The following is a 19,382-nucleotide window of genomic DNA, read 5'->3' on the forward strand; positions in this document are numbered from 1 at the left end:
ATTAACAGTGAATCACAGTGCATCAAAAGCAATCAATAAAGCTTTCCAAAAGCTTTATTGATTACTTTACATTCACTGTGAAAGCGGCTTTCAAAATGCTCTAAAGAGCTACTGATGTCTGGTTGAACGCAATCAGAAAGGCAGCTTCACTCACAGTAATTCTCGCTGCGCAGCTAAAACATTTTCAGCAAATATCAGAGCATGGAATTGATTGATGCATTTCTCAAATTTAAGTCAAATTGCAGAGAACAGGAACATTTAGCGTCCCCATATAAAACATTTGAATGTATCCCCATTTGAAAGTTAGTGAGGAGCAATGAACTAGAGGAGACAGGATAAACAACAAAGCCAGTTTTAATGGGCCACTTTAAAGGAGCTCTTACAGAATCCACACTCACTTTGCAGTGAAACACATGTCAGGTTATTGTTTGACCCTTGTGTTGTGGCGCTAACCCGTAATCCTTCGTTCCAGTCCCACATGCACTGGTCGTCCTGATCTGCACCACAGAACAACAGGTGTCAAATCACTGTATATGTGGAAGTAATGTTAAAAAAGAATCAAGAATATCAATAGAACTAACAACAGTTATTATAATATCAATCATTAATGTCTGTGTCTGCAAGAATTATTATAGCAATATATTTTCCCTTCATACACTTTACATACAGTTTACATCTATATTTACTTTATTTTGTGTTTTTATTTTCAGCAGTACCATGTTCCTGTTGACCTTTGACCCCTAACAGGCAGGGTCATATATTCCAGTTGTGATTGGCTGGTGAGCTCTGCCACTCAAAGATGTGGGCTAGCTCCACCCTGGGGACCAAAACACCAACTCACATAACGTCACACACACAGCCCCTGGGGAGGAGACAAGGAGACCCTGTGGGGTGAGTCTGGGAATGCTGAAGACCTTAAATCCTAAGGAGTGACACTGCAGATGTGTGGGGCTTCATGGAGGTTGACACCCCAGCAAGGGTCACGCAAGTGGAGCGTCGGTGTGACTGCACACCTCAACAGCTGCATTTTGTTTTTCTATTTTAGCTCTACAGCTCCCTGGTTTGTGCTGAAATGGTCGTGCGTGACTCCTACAGAGCTCAGCTCAGACAAGCCGCTCTACTTTGTGCACTTAAAATGAAAATGGCATCCTCTTCATTGAAAGGAGCGAGAGGTCGCTCTCTGCTTTATGTCTAAAATGGAGGAGTAAGAGTGTGAGCATGAAAAAAAAAGAAAAAAGCTCAAAGACATGCCGAGGAGTCTCTAGAAATGAAAAGGCAAAATTTGTGGCATTAAACGCCAATGTGAGGTAAAGCCTGTACCCACAGAGATAGAGTACATCGTGGAGGGGCATGTAACTAGCACTGCCCAGAGAGAGACAGGGATGTCCAACTTACTCATCCAACTACTGAACGTATTCCTATGCAAAGACACATAATAGAAGCTTCTTCCTAGCTGTTACCCTTTTGCTTTTCACAAGAGAAAAAACAGAAGAGACCAAAACCTTCTGGCTCAGATGGAAGAGAAAAATAAACATTGTCTTTCTAGTTTTCCATCCTGTTCAGAAATGTGTGAGTGAAGTGTGAGGTCTCTCCTTCTTTTCTCCTTAAGCCCTCCTTTCAGACTTGCGTCTCACTTCTAACACGAGTCTTCCTCACCATCATCATATCTTTAACTCTTCCCGTCACTTCTTCCATCACCCTTTCATTACTGGCCTCCTGCTTCTCTTGTACATCCTGCTGCTTCTCCATCTCCACCTCGCTCTCTCTGTCTCTCTTTGGGTAGGATTCTCTGTGGGCACAGGCTGCGGGTCAGCAGGATCCCGCGGGATCATCACTGACCATCTCTTTCTCAGGGATGGCTTCGAGAGGTCCTGCTGCCCTCTGCTGCTGGCTCTGGAACTGAAATTGAACCTGGGGTAGTGGTGGGGGTTGAGGATAAGCTGGCGGTTTAGACACAGTTTGGACAGCTGGTGGCTGGGGATGTAGCTGAGGATGTGGCTGGGGAAGAGGATGGAGATAAGCCTGAGGTGTGATTTGGGATTGCGGCTGAGTTTGGGACTGGTGCAGTGGTGGAGGCTGTGGGTGGGGCTTGGTCTGAGGCTGCTGCTGTATCTGGACCTGCTGTGGTGGGTAGTGAGGATGGTGCTGGAGCTGGGGAGAAGCTGCTCCGTTTTTACTGAGGCCACAGGACTGAGCTGCACAGTGGATCTGACGCAGAGTGTCCAGTGCCTCGCTCTTAGCATGCTTCAGCAGGTCTGCCTGGCCCTGAGATTGAGGAAGAGAGGAAGAGAGACAACACAAAACCATCAGAGTTTAAGGCAACAAAATCAGCCGGAAACGTCTTTGGGCAGTTTGACCTGACAGTTATATAACATCATCTAGTCCTATACTACCTTTTTAGACTTTGGCTTTTTTGAGAAAGCGACTTTACCTGGTTAAATAAAGATTAAATAAAGGACAGTATTCTGGTAAAATTACTGCAGGAGTATTTTTCATTAGTGCAATAACTAATAAGTTGCAGAAGGGGGCAGTATAAAGCCACTGAATGAAGGCCTTTGGTTGTTTGCCAGCCCTTCCAACTGCTCCTCTCAGCTGGCCAATAGTTCTGTCATATGGTGATAATGTTATACTACATTTCTGCTCTTTATTTGGGAGCACTCAGAGATGAATCCCTGCCATATGTGGAGGAAGTGGTCAGGGCAGGCATCCTGCTATACAGCACTGTCAAGTCAGTCTGGGCCACTGCCATGGCTGCCTGCCTCCTTAAACTAGCTGTCTCTGCCATGTGGAAATGTGGCGGAGTCGTCTCCGCAGGCGGTTATTTCTGTGTGTGAGAGGTGCTTATATTATTAGAACTGGCCAAAAGGAAGAAGAGAAATCTGACCACATGCTTTTATAAAGTCTCTCCACTTACACAGTCTTTAAATCCTTGACTCCTTCTTCAGGCCTCTGACACAACACTTGCTTTATGCCACCACTCCTCACCAACACAAGTTCACGAGCAAGCTGACAGCAGCTGCCTTCACATCTGTGAATCTGCATATTTTCCCTCCCTCCCACTGAACTTCACTCTGGACTCCATCTGACCCGCTGTGACAGCTCACTGGGCTAACGTCCACAGATTGACCTGCTCCGCACCAGATTGAAGTGTAAACGGTGCGAGGGTCACAAGGCAGGCACAGCAGTCTGACATACTGCGGGATGAGTGAAGGTGCTGCCCTGCACACAACGCCGGGTGTTCTACTCCCAGGTGACGTTAATGTGCTGCAAGTAGCCTTTTACCTGAGCCACTCCAGTATGCAAACCGCGAGCATGAATAAGTCATATGTTTAAAAAACAGAAATTATGTAAGTCATGACTCACCAAGCATAAAATAAGACAGCGAGAAGATTGCTCTTTGCTGCCAGAGCCAAATCACAACAGCATTTTGTATTAGGATACATTTACCCTCATGGCTGGCCTAAGGCTATTCACAGGGGGCTAAGCCCAACCAAATCCCTCTACACTATCCTCATTAAATTCTTGTCTATAATCTCCTCCTTGTTTATCAGAATCAGGTAAAAATGGAGCGGTGAATAGCCTGTCTTGTGTAGATTATTTTAAGGTTATAGACAGAGACAGAGAGGGGCATGTGACAGTGGCCCATGATCAAATGGGCAATCATTTATGGATTCAGGTGGTGCCTATTTGATCCATCAACTGTACAACACAAAAAAGCTCACTGGGAGCTCTCTGCATCACACAGCTACAGCGCCTATGACCAAAATCGGAGCTATTTTAGCAAGAGCTTAATTAATTACGTGATAAAATGCCTTAAAGGAAAGTTAATCACAGTAGAAACCACAATGGTGATTGATTTAGGAGAAACCAAGAGCCAAAATGTTTTTGGTGCCTGTTATTGTTCTTAAAGAGGCTACTGCTTTATGCTTCTAAGCCACTCTTTCTGTCTCATTTTCTTTTATCTCTTGAGAGGAAGGTACAATGAGTGACAGGGTGGCATCGACGGAAAAATGGGCAAATACTCTCCTTCACCATGACAGCTCCGATCTGACTGTAACTGTCAGAGTGAGAGCAGAGAGAGAGTTTGGGAGACAGAGAGAAGACAAGATTCCTTCTCTCTCTTCCTCTCAGCTCCCCACTATGTGAATCCCAGCCAGATGAGGATCTGGAGAGGTTAACAGGTGAAATAACTGGGCATGGCTGCAAGCCTTGGCAAACAGGCTCCAAGCTCTCACCAAATGTTCAGTATGAGACACTGAATACAAGCGAAGAATGGGAGGAGGAGGAGGAGGAGGAGGATGTCTTCATGTTGAGAATGTGGCTCGTCAAAAAAATTAGAGGACCAGGAAAGGATGAAAGAGCGAAGTGTGTGTTTGGAGAAACAAGGCAGGGATGGGTGGAGTTGGATGGGTTTAGGAGTGATGGGCATAGAGGGAGTAGGGGGGAGACAGGGATTAGGTTTGGATGTCCACCTGTTAGGCTACTTAGGCACAAGCATTTCCTGATTCTAGACAGAGCAGTGAAGCTTAATTAAGATAAATCTGGCTGTTGGACACAGTGCTGCTCTCACAGTGCAAGAAAAACAAGAAGTCAAGAACTTTTAACACTGATCTACGAAAGTAGTACGAAAGCCAGGGTTTATTAATCAATTAGTTAATTTTTATCTGAAACAGTTTTCCTGATCAATTAAGCATTTTAATTCATTTATAAGCCCATAATACCAGGCATTAGCCATTTCCAGCTTCTCAAAGTTGAGGATTTGCTGGAGGATTTACAAAAGATTTTAGACAGTTAGACCAAAGAAGCAATGCAATGATATCACTCTTATCTCTATTGATCCCCTGTTCTCTGACATTACTGTTAATCAGTTAATCAAAATAAGAGAGAATAGTAACAGAATAATTGTTATTGACAGTAAATGCAAGTTGCACTGTTAATCTTCACTACTTTTACATGTTTCTATCTGATTGGGCAGGCATGAAAAGGCAAAGAAGGATCAAGCAATCAGCAAAAAGCTCAGACAAGGAAGCTTCTTCACTCAATACTAAATGATTCCAGGGGGATGATTTGATTCTATTTGATTTTTTATCAGGATCTCTTTTAGTCCAACTGTGCTATTCTTTCAAGAGTCCTCAAGGATAAAAACAGCACTTTAATAAGTACAAAGAGAAACAAACACTTTAAACCCACAGCCAACCCCACACATGATATAATATGATACATAATATAGTACAACAACTAAAATCCTGCATCCAGCAGAAGACCCACCTTATATACAATGAAATATATCATCATTAACCACATACTTCTATTGTTTCACATGCATTAACTTAAGATGATTAGATAACTATACCTAGCCATTTCCCTAGTGGTATCGGGTAATTTATTCCACCTTTTAAAAAGCCTGAAAAGAGAATGTTCTTTTACCACGCTCTAATTTTGGCTTTAGCAAGATATCATTTGTGCCTATAGTTGTTCTCGTATTGTGAGATGAGATAAAAATATCCTGGCTGCTCTGTCCTTACTTAGCCAAACAGACCCACACTGTGCAGTGCACAGCCTGAGCAGCATGTGGTGTTTCATCAGTGCTGGTATTACTACCAGTGCTCATAGAAGCAATGAGACGAGGGCATTAGGCGACCTTATCTCCCGTGTCATGGGGCAGGTGGAGACAAGAATGAATCTTGCTGAGCATCATCTCCAAGGCATGTCCAAAGGGCCCATTATGTCCTTATGAGGAATAATGAAACAGCCTGTGTGCGTCTACAAACAAGTGTGAACAATCCTATCACATCTTGTCAAGATAGTTGCACGAGCACATAAATAACAGAGCACTTGGAATCAACAGTAATTAATTAAGAGATTTAGGGATTAGAGAGCAGGCAAATACAATTAGCTCAGGGAGCTTTCTTAAGACACCATGTAGTTTAATCTCAGCAACCAGGTCTGGGTTTGCTTATTCAGCTGGTTATAGTCTCCCATATAATCTTAAATGTTGACATCAAATTAAATTATTGTGGTTGCGTGGTTCAGTTCATCTCACCTTGAGCACAGTGATGTTCCACGCGTAGCTCTCCATGGCTTTCTGAAGCTTGCGGCCTTTGAGACCCTCCTTTGCTCCAATGCGATGCAGGTCCTCATGAAAGTCCAGACCTGGACAGAGACAGACATGGCATGTAAATTATAAGCAAAATACACAATATTGAGCATATACTACTAAAGCCAAAAACAGAACTGTAATGAATGATAAACAAACGGTCACAATAGCAACTCGCTATTCAATGTGCCTCATTACTAATAGGGGTTAAACTGAGGTAGTGCGATGCAGGCTAACCTCTAATTAGTCTATCAGTAGGTCCGGCTTCATTTATCCGAGGCGGACCATTACTAATCCTCTGGGCTTTAAGAACAAACTCTCTGCCTGCTTGTCAGTCTGTCCCTTGACAACTGACCTCTTGCCACTCCAGCTTTGATTTGCTGCAAAGACACCGATGAAACGTAATACACTATAATTCACAAGAAGCCCATCATTACAAGTCATTCATTCTTTAGCCCTCAGCTCTTTTCTGTAACTAGCAGGCAGATACTCTCAGTTGGCAGTTTATTAGGTACACCTGAAACTAATGCAGTATAATACGTTTCTGTGGCAAAGATAGATTTCACGGGGTGCGGTCGCTAGCATTGCACCAAGCCCGTCTCCTTTCTCACCTGGGATTGGGACCGGCCATGGCGGAGAGTCTAACACAGCAGTCCTGCTTCATGATGGTGCAAATTGTTTTAGAGAGATGCTGATTCAACTTTATGGTCATTTCGGAGGCTACAGTTTGTGCTGCTGTTGAACTGTGTTGCGTTAAATCAATGAGGGTGGGATACACAACAGAAACACTACTCGGTGTAATGAAGTACAGTTCAACAATATCATAAACTGTAGTCTCCAGAATGATCACGCAGTTGAATCAACACCTCTTCAAAATAATTTCAATAAAAGCTGAACATTATAACCTTCATGGAGGTAGCACTTACTGCTGTATTAGACTGCATTAGTTTCGGTTTATGCCTCAGTACACCTCAATCGAGTTTTCTTTAAACCAGAGGAGCTGCTGATGTGTACAAATCTCATTCCAGGAACTTGACTTGACCATAACTGTATGTTTGACATTCACTACATATTTCTGTAGAACACTCAAAACAGATCAATGGGTCAAGCAGTACAGAAAATAGCATCTCTGGCCTTCAGTGCACATCAGTGCCAGGGCCTCTGTTGTTCTGTAATTTCCATATAAATGATGATGTAGGGCCATAGCAGAATATCCGTTTCTGAGCCCGAAAGTTGTGTTAACAGGGTTTAGTGCTGATTTGATCTTGTAATCTGGTGTAGTTAATGGGCTGCTGCTGGTGCAGAGCTGAGCCAAGGCGGTTTGTGATCGCAGGGCTTGGGGAGTAAGACAGGCACAGAGCTGAATAAGAGATGAAATTAGCTGGAGGGGGCTTGTCGCAATCCAGCCTCTTCAAGCATTTAATTTCCCAATTATTAAGCATTTCCTTCCCCCAACAGTCACACGGTTGCTGTTCCTTACTGTCACTTAAACTCTTACTGTCACTTAAACTGTTTGAGCTAATAAACAGAATGTGGCCCCCATAGCGCACTGTGATGAGTCAGGGTCTTATGCTTTGCTCATCTGGTGGAAACAGAAAGAGTAAAGTGAGAGAGAGAGAAGTTAGTGCTTAGACTGACAGGATGACTGAGGGGACAACAACATGTCTCTTCTGAGTAGACACACGTATGCAGACAAAAGTCTCAGTAAAGGCTTACAGTCTCTGCATGGAGTGGAGAGGGCTTTTGCCTTTGTAATGAGTACTGCAGCAGCACCAAATACACATGCACAGAAAAAGACAGTTACAGACCGAGAGAGAGAGAGAGAGAGAGACAGAGAGAGAGAGAGAGAGAGAGAGAGAGAGAGAGAGAGAGAGAGAGAGAGAGAGAGAGAGAGAGAGAGAGAGAGAGAGAGGAAGTAAATAATAAAATCAAACAGAATCTCCAAACAGGAACTGATGAAAAGAAATGATGAAAACAAAGTCGGGAAAAAGGGGGTGCGAGGGATCAGTGTTTCATTAATATATTTCAAGCCATACACACAGCAAAGCCCAAGCACAATATCATCACTGCAAACAAAGAATGGGATTTTCCAGCTGCTGATGAGCTGGGATAAACAATGACTACACAAAACTATGGAAGACAAAGGAAGGGAGATGTCATGGCCGCCCTGGGGGCGGGGGCGGCCGTGGTGCAGCAAGGTAAGAGTGAGGCTTTGCGCCTTACTAGGCAGCCCTCTGTTTCCAGTGCATGTGAATGCTTGTGTGTGTTTCGTTCACTTGGTGTGGGTAAAACGCAGAGAATAAATTTCTCCAGCTCCAGCTTGAGGGATCAATAAAGTAGTAAACTTAACTTATCCCTTGGATTTCCATGGAAATGGAATGGAGTGGCCTCATATCATACCAACACAGTGGTCAGGCAGAAAGTGATAGTCTTTCCATGGAAGGACACATGGAGGCTTGCAGGGAGACAGCAGCTCCTAAACCCATGCAGTGGGCTTGCACCTGTTCCTGGGTCCGTTTTAACATGGCTGGGTGCAGGGCTATTTTCAAACCAGAGACCTGAACGCCTCACAACCTAGATGCTGAACACACAGCGATGGTGGGAGATGCACAGAAGCACAGTTATTGTATAAATGCTGTATAAACGGCTTTATTAAGTAAAACCTCTATTTTACTAGCATCTAAACTCTGTGTTTCTGTGAAGCTTTCTGATGACAGACACCCTTCTTTCTGGGTATTAGAAGCCAGTGCAGCAGAGGCTAGTCAGGAGATGGAGTGGGAGTTGTGCTCTCCATGCACAAACAGATTAGATATGCGTGCAGACACATACAGCAGTGTGCAGTGTGTACACACACACACAAACACACAGTGGTAGCATCTGGAGGTGCCAGAGTGTTCATCCCAGCTGTCTATCTGGTCCCCCATTAGCAATGTGTGTGATGCTGAGCCATCAATAGTGCCCAGGGGGGATCATCTAGCACCTCTCCATCCTCATCAACACGTCAGCTTCACTGCCCAAATTAAACTGATTAGCTGCAATAATGACTGGGCATAAACTGAACACAGGAAGGAAAGAGGAAACAGAGGTGGGGCCGCTGGGAAGTCAGAGCCACAGCAGCCCAAAACTGTCTGTCGCCGTTTCTAGTATCCTACTGTACGAGTGACAAATCTTCCAACGTGCCAGTAATTTCATGTTTCTCAGATTTAAAATGAAAGGCAAGTTGGGATGGAAGAGGTTAGTTCGAATCCGTCGTTTCAGATCGCAGCCTGCGCATCATTGTGATTATGGCTTTGTCACAACAGCATTTAGCTGATGAGCAGAGTGCACTTTTAATGGCTAAGGCAAAAGTATCAGGTTCAATCAAAGGCCTTAAATTAAGCTTAGATTCACTGCACACACACACACATCCCACCACATCCCATATTCTCTCTCCAGTGCTGACAGCCTGTCCTCTAATAGCACCTTTTTCCGCCTCTCACAAAGCCATTACACCAAAATTATAACTTTGGCTTCCAGATCGATCACAGGGACAAAACCTTCAATTCCATGCAAATCCACCATCTCGCTCTTCTTATGCCTCCACACTCTGATTCTCTGTCTGTGCTCAGGCTGTTGCCATTGTCGTCGTCAGTTTGCACATAATCATATGGCGTACGAGACGGCTTCTGAAGGGTGCATTCAGTGCTTGTCAGTCTATCAAAAGAGGTAAATTCATGCCTTCCAAACCAAAAGAAAGCCAGAGAGATGCAACGCTTTGTTAGGGAGCCATGAGTTCAAGCAAATGTCCTCTGTGGGATTTCTCTTCTCTATAGGATAAGAAATGCTCATAATGAACTGAGATTCAGGATAAACAGATGACAGAAAAAGGGAGAAAAGCCTTTTAGAGAGAATGGCTCGTGCTGCAGCATTTGTGCAGGGAGACGGGAGAATCTGTGTATCGTTTTATTAGATCCACTGACTTTGACTGTAAAATTAGATTGAAGTGGCTTTCCTGAACCCTCTGAACTATTTTTTTTTCACATACTCAGTATTAAGAAGGTCAAGTTCAAGCACATTTTAGAGCACTTTCACAATTAACAGTTCCAAGTTCTCCTGCAGCTCTGCAATTTTTAAGATATACACAACAAATATAATGCTATAATTACACTGCTTTTTAGATGTGTTCAATTTTCCATTTGCACTAAACCATATGATTAAAGCTACACTAAAAACTTAATGGAGAAAGAATCCAGCATATATGCAAGCAAAAGCAGCCACAGATATACAGACAACAGGGACCTGGTGAGACACGAAGCAGATGGAGAGGACAAAGAGCATGCTGAGTGGAGGCACAGGACAGAAGTGCCTGCATTAATATTGGAAAATAATTAGTTTAAAGCGGGGGGAGATTATTATTACAGATCTAAAAATGTTGACTTATGGAAGGATGTATCAGACTTCATAATTTCCCATCAATCACTTTTCTTATCTTGAAATTCTATACAGTGTAATTCATGCACTGCAAGCACAGATGCAGATTTGATTCTGCATTCATAAATGGACAATGCAATTGTGCTTGCATGTGCTGATGTGGATCTGGAGCTGTTATATATTAGTAAGGCAATACTGCTGTTAGACTTCACTCTGTTCTGTATTGTGGGCTAATATTAATTCAGCCTTTATATTCCCTGAGGTCTACAAGGTTAAATTTAATTTAAAGTTTAGAATTGTTATTTCCCAATTTTGATTTGAGGCAATAGTTCACATTACATAGCTCTTTTACACATAAAAAGCTTAGAAATTGGAATTTGGTAAACAGCGATGGGGAGTCTGCTTCTCTGGCAGTCTGCTGTAATACCACATTATGTCAGAGGAAAAGCTGCCATTTGTACATCATATTTTTCCTTTCTTTTTTTTCTGCCTCTCTTATCACTTTCAAAATTACAGCGAATGTCTGGGAGCATGAATGAACAGACACGGAAGTTATGTATATTTGAGAATGGCGGCGGTTTGGATTGAGGCGTGTGTGTTAGTGCCAGGGGCGGGGGAGTAGAAGTGGGCGATGGGGAAAGTGCTATGTTTGGCATGCAGCTGAGGCCCCTCAGGGCTGTCGCCCCAGCCCCCTGCCTCATTGTATCGTTCTTACATAATGCTGCTCGTATGTGAAAAACTGGTAACTCCATATTTAGGAATTTCCATGTTTTCACTTCAATAGGATTGGAGGGATTACATTCTGCTTCAGAAAATGCTTCACCCCTTGGGCTTCTTAAGCCCTTACAAAATGAATTTAATTACTTTAAACAAGCAAGAGCCACAAAACAAGGCAGGTTTTCTTAGGGCAGTTCCTAAAATTCTGACATTTTGGAAGTATAAGGTTTTCACCTGACAGCAGCAGTAAGCTAGGCATCAGCTTCCGCTATCCAGCTACTGACACTGCTGTGAGTGTGGCTGTGGCTGTGTGGGGTTTAAGCTCTGCTTAACTCTGCAGTCATCGCCTTTGAAGATGCCTCCAGCTCTGGGCTGGGGAACTTTGGAGCCAGGGGACAGCTCTACGATTGAAGGCCCAGTGTTCAACCTACATCCCTGGGTAAGTGTACAGCCATGAATATCAGCTTGGCTTGTTGTGGTGGGTGGGGGTAGGGGAGTGGAGCATATGCCTGCCTCCATGTGAAACCAGGGAGTAAAGCTGGGCATGGCAGGCTTAAATTGGCTTATCTTCCTCAGGATATGGGGTTGGCATGTGCCAGAGAGCGAGCCTTCTTTGGGCTTTGGGTTCATCACAAACCACACAAACTACAAATGGCTTTCCAGGTTTACAGCAGCTATCATGAGGCTTTGGATCAGGCCTGATTCTGTAGGTTTCACATTTTTTTCAGTTATGCTTCCAGTTGCCTACAACATTAGCGTGAGGCATAAATGTGCCAAATGAAGATGTCAGTATTTGAGGAGCTCTTCAGCAGAGGCACTGCTGCGTGGTAGAGAAGCAAAGCAAATGAACAATTAGTGCTGAATGTAAAAGAGGCTGGAGAAGATTTGAGCCATTTCTCTCCTAATGATCTTATTACGGTCAATTTTGTCTTCTTTCCTAAAAGGCCGGACCTTTTACACCCAACACTCTTTTTTAAAAACCCTGTACTCACAACGTGCTTCTTTATTTCTATCCCTTTCTCTCTGTTTTGCCATCCCTCCCCCTCTCACTCCACACTCGGTCAAACCATTTCATTTCCCTCCTCCTCTCAAAGGATGTTTATGCTCTCTGTCCTCTTTCTCCTGCAGCCCTTTGTCAGTGTGGCTGGCTGATTGTTTTCACCTGCCCACTGACATGATAACTACTCGGTGCTGACTCACTGATGACGGCCTTTTCTATCAACAGCAGCCACTGTTGTTGATGTTGATGGGGATGCTGTAGGAGTAGATGCACTACGCTCATTCTATTGGGCAAGAGCACATGACACATTATGCGTTTACAAGGCTGAAGATGCACGTTCTTATAGCACGATTCTTGTGGGAAGAGCTAAAAATATTCACCTCCCCAACTGAATTTATGTTTCTTTGTATATTACGATCTTATTTTTCTTAAACGAATGAAAGAAATATTCCAGTAAGTGAGGTAATTTCATTTGCGTCTAACACAAATATTGAAACTGAATTGTGAGTCAGCTTCCTCGCAGTAGCAAACAGATCTACCTTATCCTGCCTTGTTATTTTTTGAAATTTCATAAAATGAGTATCAGCTTGGATTACACATCCAGTAGTGAACAACATGTAGCGTACCTGCCCGTTGTGCTTGTGTGAGCTTGGAGTAGACCACGTCAGCCGACTCGATCAGCGTTCTGCTGGTTTGGATCATCTAGAAGACAGAGAGGGTGTGAAATTAGCTCGCATCTCAGCATCGTGCCAGTTTTCAGTCATACCTGAAAAACCAGGGGACCGTCAAGGTACAGTTAAAATAAGAAGCAAGGAAAAATACGAGGAGGGAAACAATTTGTATAAATTAATGAGAGGTGTCTCTCCTGCCGCATTGACTATAACCAGGCAACAGATTTGACCCCCTCAACAGACAGGGCTCATTTTGTAGTATTTGGCTTAGCTCTTAGCTCCTATGTTTACCAGCATAACTAACAATTCACCCTCGACCCAATTAAGGCAATATAGCTGTCATGTAAATGTCTTTATCTGATTACTTTAATTGGGGTAAGATCATAATCAGAGGAAGTGGATTCTTTCCAATTAACTGGGCGTGTAAACAACATAGTTGAGATTTCTTTTGCCTCGTATGTAAACACAAGAGAAATGGAGATCACGCTCATGAGAAAAGCTACATTATAAGCAGCCTATTTAGCACTACAGTGTTTAATTTCTGTGCTTGCAAAGAGGAAATTAGGCCTTAAATTTTGTTTTTGTAATGATCTGGCTTGGGTTGGGACTGTTTTTCCCTCTCTGCTCTGGCCTGTCACCTACTAGACTGTACATAACAATAACATCATACACTCTCAGGATATGCTCAGAAAACCACCTCTGAATTTAGAGTAACTTATTATTCACACAATGTTTATTCCAGCGCCCTCACAATTTGCAGTAACAATCTGACCTGTGTATAGATTGTTTTCCAGCTCTTGCCTGGATAGAAAGGCTGTATGTTTGAGTTTGTTTATATATCTGCGTATCTGCGTCTGTATCCTCCTGCAAATTTGTTAATTGCACACTTGTAGGTACACTGAGAGCTGCTGAGAATAGTGAAATCAACATACTTGGCATTTATATTTCATTCTGGATACCATTCATGTGTATTGGTATCACAAGGGCACAAAAACATGGGAGAGATGCAGCTTTGAATTTTCACCTCTACTTTTGTATCCGACCATCACAGCATGGTGTAGTTTGAGCCCTAAACATCATCCCACAGGCTGAGGAGAAGCAGCTGGACGAGCCCTGCAGCACTGAGGAACAAGCTAATGAAGTTTCACACTCCTGTTAGCAGGGAGACAGGAAGTGGACTCTTATACTGTGTGTATGTGTGTGCTCATGCACATGCATTACCTTTCTTAATTTGCTTTTCTAATGAGAGCTGATTTCAGTGCAGACTGTTTTGTAAAGTGAGCTCATTTTGGACGGTCCCTTCGTCGAGGGGAAGTTTTGAACCCGAAGTAAAATCAAAAACATGCAGATCTTTTCATGTTTAATGAATCAAGTACCTGGTGAACCTACATTTCCAAGAATTTCTCCTCCAACCCCCAGAAAGTGGACGTGAGCACTGTGAGTTGAATGCGTAGGTGAGAGTAAAAGTACGATGAACAGCAAATATTTCCAGCAACTTGTCTTGAAACTGCACTGCACTGCACACTTTCAAAATTCTCGAAAGTAGCATGTCTGCCACTGCTGCAGAGGATTTCTTCCTGTGTGACTGCTGAGAGTTAAAAAGAAAGCCAAGCTTTGAACCTCAATAACCTGACATTAGCTGTTCAATTAGAAAACTATTTCTTTTCTTCCACTGTAAATATAAAGATTTAGCTCAATGCATTCTTCACATTTGTCCAATTATCCGTGAGAAGAATAATAATTCATGGACAAAGTGCACACAGTATTTTAATGTACACAAACAATGGCTGTTTTATGTTCAAGCATTTTGGGTCCATTTTTCTTTAATGGTTATGGAATGACTGTAATCAATAAAAAGCCGTCACAAGTAGAGTATCTACTAAGTAAGTGTCTGCGTGCATTTCTGTATAAATGTACAGGTACACGTGAACATGAGACTGACTGGCCTGATCTTTGGAAACAGAGCAGCACTGTGCTGAAGCTTTGTTCAGCTCAGGGTTACAACACTACAGCCTACATGGGCGGGGGGTGGTGGGGTGGACTGAGGACACACACACATTGATAGTCTACAGTAAATGGCCTGGTGTTGGCAGCCATGCTCCCATGTAGTCACAAGCATTTACACACACGTGGCCATAGACACACACTGGGTCCTCTTCTTGAGTGGAGAGTGTGTAACAAGTCAGTCTTTGGGAAGCAAACACAAACACGGAGCTGACCATGCCCAAGCCTCAGGACAAGACCATCTGTTAATGCACATATCATTTTATTAACTCCATTGACGAAAATATCTACCCATTAAAACTACAAACCTCTGACATAATATAACATACAGGAATATTTGTGTTCCTCTGCGAAATAAACAGGTTGGGGAAAGTGAGCGGACCTGCCATCACATAGTGCTGCAAAATCATTTAGTGAAAAGAATAAATATTTTAGTAGAAATTTACTTGCATGTTTGTGATTTTTGTGATGCCCTTTTTAAATATCTTACCAAAAAACATACAACATTAATTATCCTTATTAATAAAGTAACAATTATCTAATAGGGTAAAATGCATGACAAGTGTGTTTGGGTGTTATATTGGTTGGTATGTAGGTAGGGAATATGAGATTTTTGGCAGCTGCCTTTCAGCTTGTCTCCAGAAAAACTGTTTTGTGGACTGGAGCGTGAGAGTTGCTCTGACAGTGCCAGGAAGCCTCCTGCTTGGTGCGACGCCTCATAAAAGACAAAGCAAACTCTATCTGGACCTGCACACTGCGTCGCTCCTGATGTCAGTGCACTCCTGTAGGTGTCAGCAGAAGGAGCGCCGATGACCGGAGCTGCGTGGACGCAACAACCTTGTTCTGCGTTATGACCCATTTCTCCAGCTCCACGGGGAGGAGGAGGGGAGTAGAAACAGCGGGTGATAACTAATTACAGACAGAGTCCTCCAACCCCCTTTTGGGCCGTTCCAATGTCAAGTGGTGAAAAATGCAGTGCTCTTGTAAGAGAGGAGGCAGGGTGGAGAAGGACATGTGAAATTATACAATGAGTAGCTGCCGCTTGACAGTCTGACTGGTCAAATACGTGGTTTGAGTCATGTGTAAATGCCTTATAAAATACATCCAGCTGTGTGAATGCTTGAACCAAATGCTAAAAAATCTAGCATTAAGGCAGAGAGCAAGCAAACTGTGCCCTTTGTGGGTTTTTTTTCTACATTATTTTTGTAAGCGCAGCACCTATGAATATCTGCACAGAGCAGGAAGTGCTTACCACAGCATCACAAGCTAGTCTCTGATATCATATCTGAATTCCTGCATGCTTTGACATTTTGTCTTTAGCGGAAGTAGATATTTATTATTGTCTCAAAGGAACTGAGTATAACATTCATTTAAAACGTGCGTATGTATGCATCATGATTCCTGTCACAGCTCCATGCACGTTGACCTTGCGTCTCCTGCCATGCTCCCACCAGATGTCCCAGGACTTTCTCCCTGTTCCCAGGTCCACCTGCTCACCTGTTTCTCATTCCCAGTCACTGGGACCTACGAGTCTTCCTCCACACCTGTTTCTCATTTCCCTCATTTGCTCCCATGTATTTATAAAAGCCCTTTTCCCCTGTTAGTTGCCACATTGTTTACTAATGTGTTACCCTTTGTCCTGTTCATACTGTGGAGTCTTAGTCCTTTTACCTTGCTGGCTACTTGTATTTATTTACCTGTTGTCTGTTACCTGTCTGGTTGTTAGCCTGCTCTTTATTTGCTTGAATACATCACATGGTGGTACATCCTGTGTGTTCCTGTGTGTACAGGTTACTTACCATGTCATAGGCGTTGAGCACTTTGCGCAGCAGCTCAGGCACAGGACCCTGAGCCTCCATGGTGGGGTAGGTTTCGCTGAGGTCCACTGTTACCCTCAATGACCGTTCGCTGTTCATCAGCCAGGTAGACACTGTCAAGATACACTGCTTCATGTTGGCCGCGGGGGTCAGGCCGCACAGCTCCTTGAAAGACACCATGGCATTCTGGGGAGAAAACACCCAAAATGAAGGATAGAAATTTGGGTATAAACAAGTAAAAAAAAAAAAAAAAAACGGTCTCTACCCACTACATTATGAGACTGTTTCAGTGAAATCAACCAAAGCAACTATCAACTTCCGACATGACCAACTATGGAAAGTTCCTGTAGATTTATTATACTTGGCAAATGAAGTGATTGTGGTCCTGATGGAATGGCAAATATTGCAACCATTTTTTTTTTTTTTACGGGACCTTGAATAAGGAGATTTAATGAGAGGAATCATGATACTCCCTGCAGACCAGCAACAAGATAAGATAGCAACCGGTGTTTGTCTTGGTGACAGTAGAAGTGGGAAAAAAAACAAAAAAAAAATCAGTTTCCCATAATGTCTGTCTGCTCATTCAACAGCCGAGACGCTCCGGAGCCAAACTTTTGACCACATCCTGGAGGTGCTAAACACATTCAGTCAATACTCTTTCCTACTTTCTCCTTCTCTTTTCTCACCCTTTCTTTAATGCCTTTCCTTCCCAAATCTCTGTGTACCTTTTTTGTGCTTGCGGCAAATACTCACCTTAAAAATGATTGAATAGCAAGTAAATACAAATCATTCTTCTTCTTATGTTCCTGTTTCTATGGCCCACAGAACACTTTAGCTCTGTGCTGCTGGATAAATAAGAAAACCTCAATCTCAAAGGGTCCTGTTTATTTAATCTAGTACTGACGGCAAATCTCATTTCTCATCAGGGGGCAGCTGTAGCTCAGTTGTTATGGCAAGTCGGCCATCAGTCACAGGGTTAGTGATTCAAACCTCAAGCTCCTCCTCTCCACACGTTGAAGTGTCCTTGAGAAAGACAGTGAACCTCAAATCGCTCCTATTGTAGAGCACGTATCACTTTGGACAAAAGCAAAATCAGTGTAACAGCAAAGAAATCTGGCAGAATCGAGATGCCACTTGTATCCAGTCAAATTTGTGAGAAGAATGAGTTTGTAATTTTGTTTGTAACACCTCCTTTGTACTCCACATAAAAATCTAATTTGGCATGTTTTGGCTGGTAAGATTTGGAAAATTTAAACACAGAATGATGCTTTTAATTTGCTGCCCAGTCAGATTTCTGCACCACTGTCATCACTGCCATATAACATGCTGAAATTGTCTTTTTTCCAAATCATTTCTTCTGCATCTACTCCTCACAAATCCTAGATCTACCTGGCATGGCCATTTGAACAACACACCTCAAGTCATGAGTATAGTGCCATTTGTTGGCAGCAGCACGTTCAACAGACGTTTGCCAGCTTAAACTCAATTTAATTTGGAGTATGCTGCCAGACTCGCTTTCCCTCTCTTTCGCTCACTCTTCACCTCTCCTGAGCCAGTCTGCTTTCCAGTCCAAGTTTGTGCACGTCAGGGTTCAAAGTCTCCGCAGCTCCAGAAACTAGGCAACAGGATCTCAGAGCATGTCATTCTTCTGCCAACGTGGGACTTTAAGCAACCAAACCAGGCCCACTGTTTTTCACACAGTACCCCATCAGTTAGCTTGGTTGAGTGACAGCAAGAAAAGCGAGCCTGACAGAGCGAGGTGCAACAAGAGAAAGGGTCAGTGAAAGAGAAGCACTGCAAAAGAGCAATCTGGGCTGAGGCATGAAGAGCCAGAACTGCAAAGACATAGGAAGAGTGGGGGCAATGATGAGAAGCGGCGGAGGAACATAAGTTGGGTAAGAGAGTAGGAAAGAGAATGGGAGGTGAAGGGAAAACTGGGGAAAGAACAGGAGTAGGAAAAAAAGAAAACAATTTAGAGGGAACGAGCCAGAGCTGGTATTTGGGAACCGGTCCAAACGCTCTGTAGTGTGGGAACCAGCTGTCTCCCTGGGCTAGACCTCCAGGTCTGCAAAAAAATCCACCCCACCACCCTCTACCCGAGAGGATGTGCTGTCGCTTTGGGGCCCGACCTTCCCGTAGACCGAGAGGGTGGCCATGGGACACAGTCGGCATCTGTATTCTGAACCTCAGCCACAGTTAACACCTCTTGGGCCATTGAGCTCTGCCACTGAGAAACACAGTGGTGGAAGCAGGAAGCAGCTCTGGGGTTTTGGATTAAAACCCAGTGTGTGAACTACGAGCATGTATGTGTTTACGTCTCGTTGTCTGAGCTGAAGTTATGAGTATTCATTATGCTGTGCTCATGTGTGTATGGGACCACGTGCGTAAAATGTTTTTTGATAATTGCTGTGCAGTAAAAGCCACACTGTTTCCAAGTCGTGGTGTTACAAAAGCCAATGAGAAGCTTGTGTTTTTAATTACTCCCTTCCCCCACTTTACTCCCCTTCCAACATTCCCAAATGAGAGCTCTGTGTCCAGTTACAACACTGCTTTTGTTTCTGTTAGCCCCGCTCGCTCTCTCCCTTTCTGCCTCTATCTGTGTATCTCTCTCTAGCCTACACACACACACACACACACACACACACACACACACACACACACAGACA

The 19,382-nt window shown here is 43.4% G+C and overlaps 1 protein-coding gene across 2 annotated transcripts in view; it reads right to left on the reverse strand.

The window, feature by feature from the left end:
• Positions 1 to 336: 336 nt before the first annotated feature.
• si:ch211-210g13.5 (inactive phospholipase C-like protein 2) overlaps positions 337 to 19,382 on the reverse strand; it is a 61,279-nt gene continuing 42,233 nt past the window's right edge. Inside the window, exons 3-7 of one of the 2 annotated variants that reach the window (XR_005896328.1) lie at positions 16,699 to 16,902; positions 12,851 to 12,926; positions 6,044 to 6,153; positions 1,657 to 2,265; positions 337 to 497 (exon numbers count right to left, since the gene is read on the reverse strand). Coding sequence is in view for 1 of the 2 variants with exons in the window: in XM_041062131.1 (XP_040918065.1) it covers positions 1,810 to 2,265; positions 6,044 to 6,153; positions 12,851 to 12,926; positions 16,699 to 16,902 (846 nt within the window). In the remaining variant the exon portion in view is untranslated. Of the gene's footprint in view, positions 2,266 to 6,043; positions 6,154 to 12,850; positions 12,927 to 16,698; positions 16,903 to 19,382 lie in introns of both variants that reach the window. The other variant, XM_041062131.1, reaches the window with a different exon arrangement.

Source organism: Toxotes jaculatrix, chromosome 18 (assembly GCF_017976425.1).
Source record: "Toxotes jaculatrix isolate fToxJac2 chromosome 18, fToxJac2.pri, whole genome shotgun sequence".
Lineage (NCBI taxonomy): Eukaryota > Metazoa > Chordata > Actinopteri > Toxotidae > Toxotes > Toxotes jaculatrix.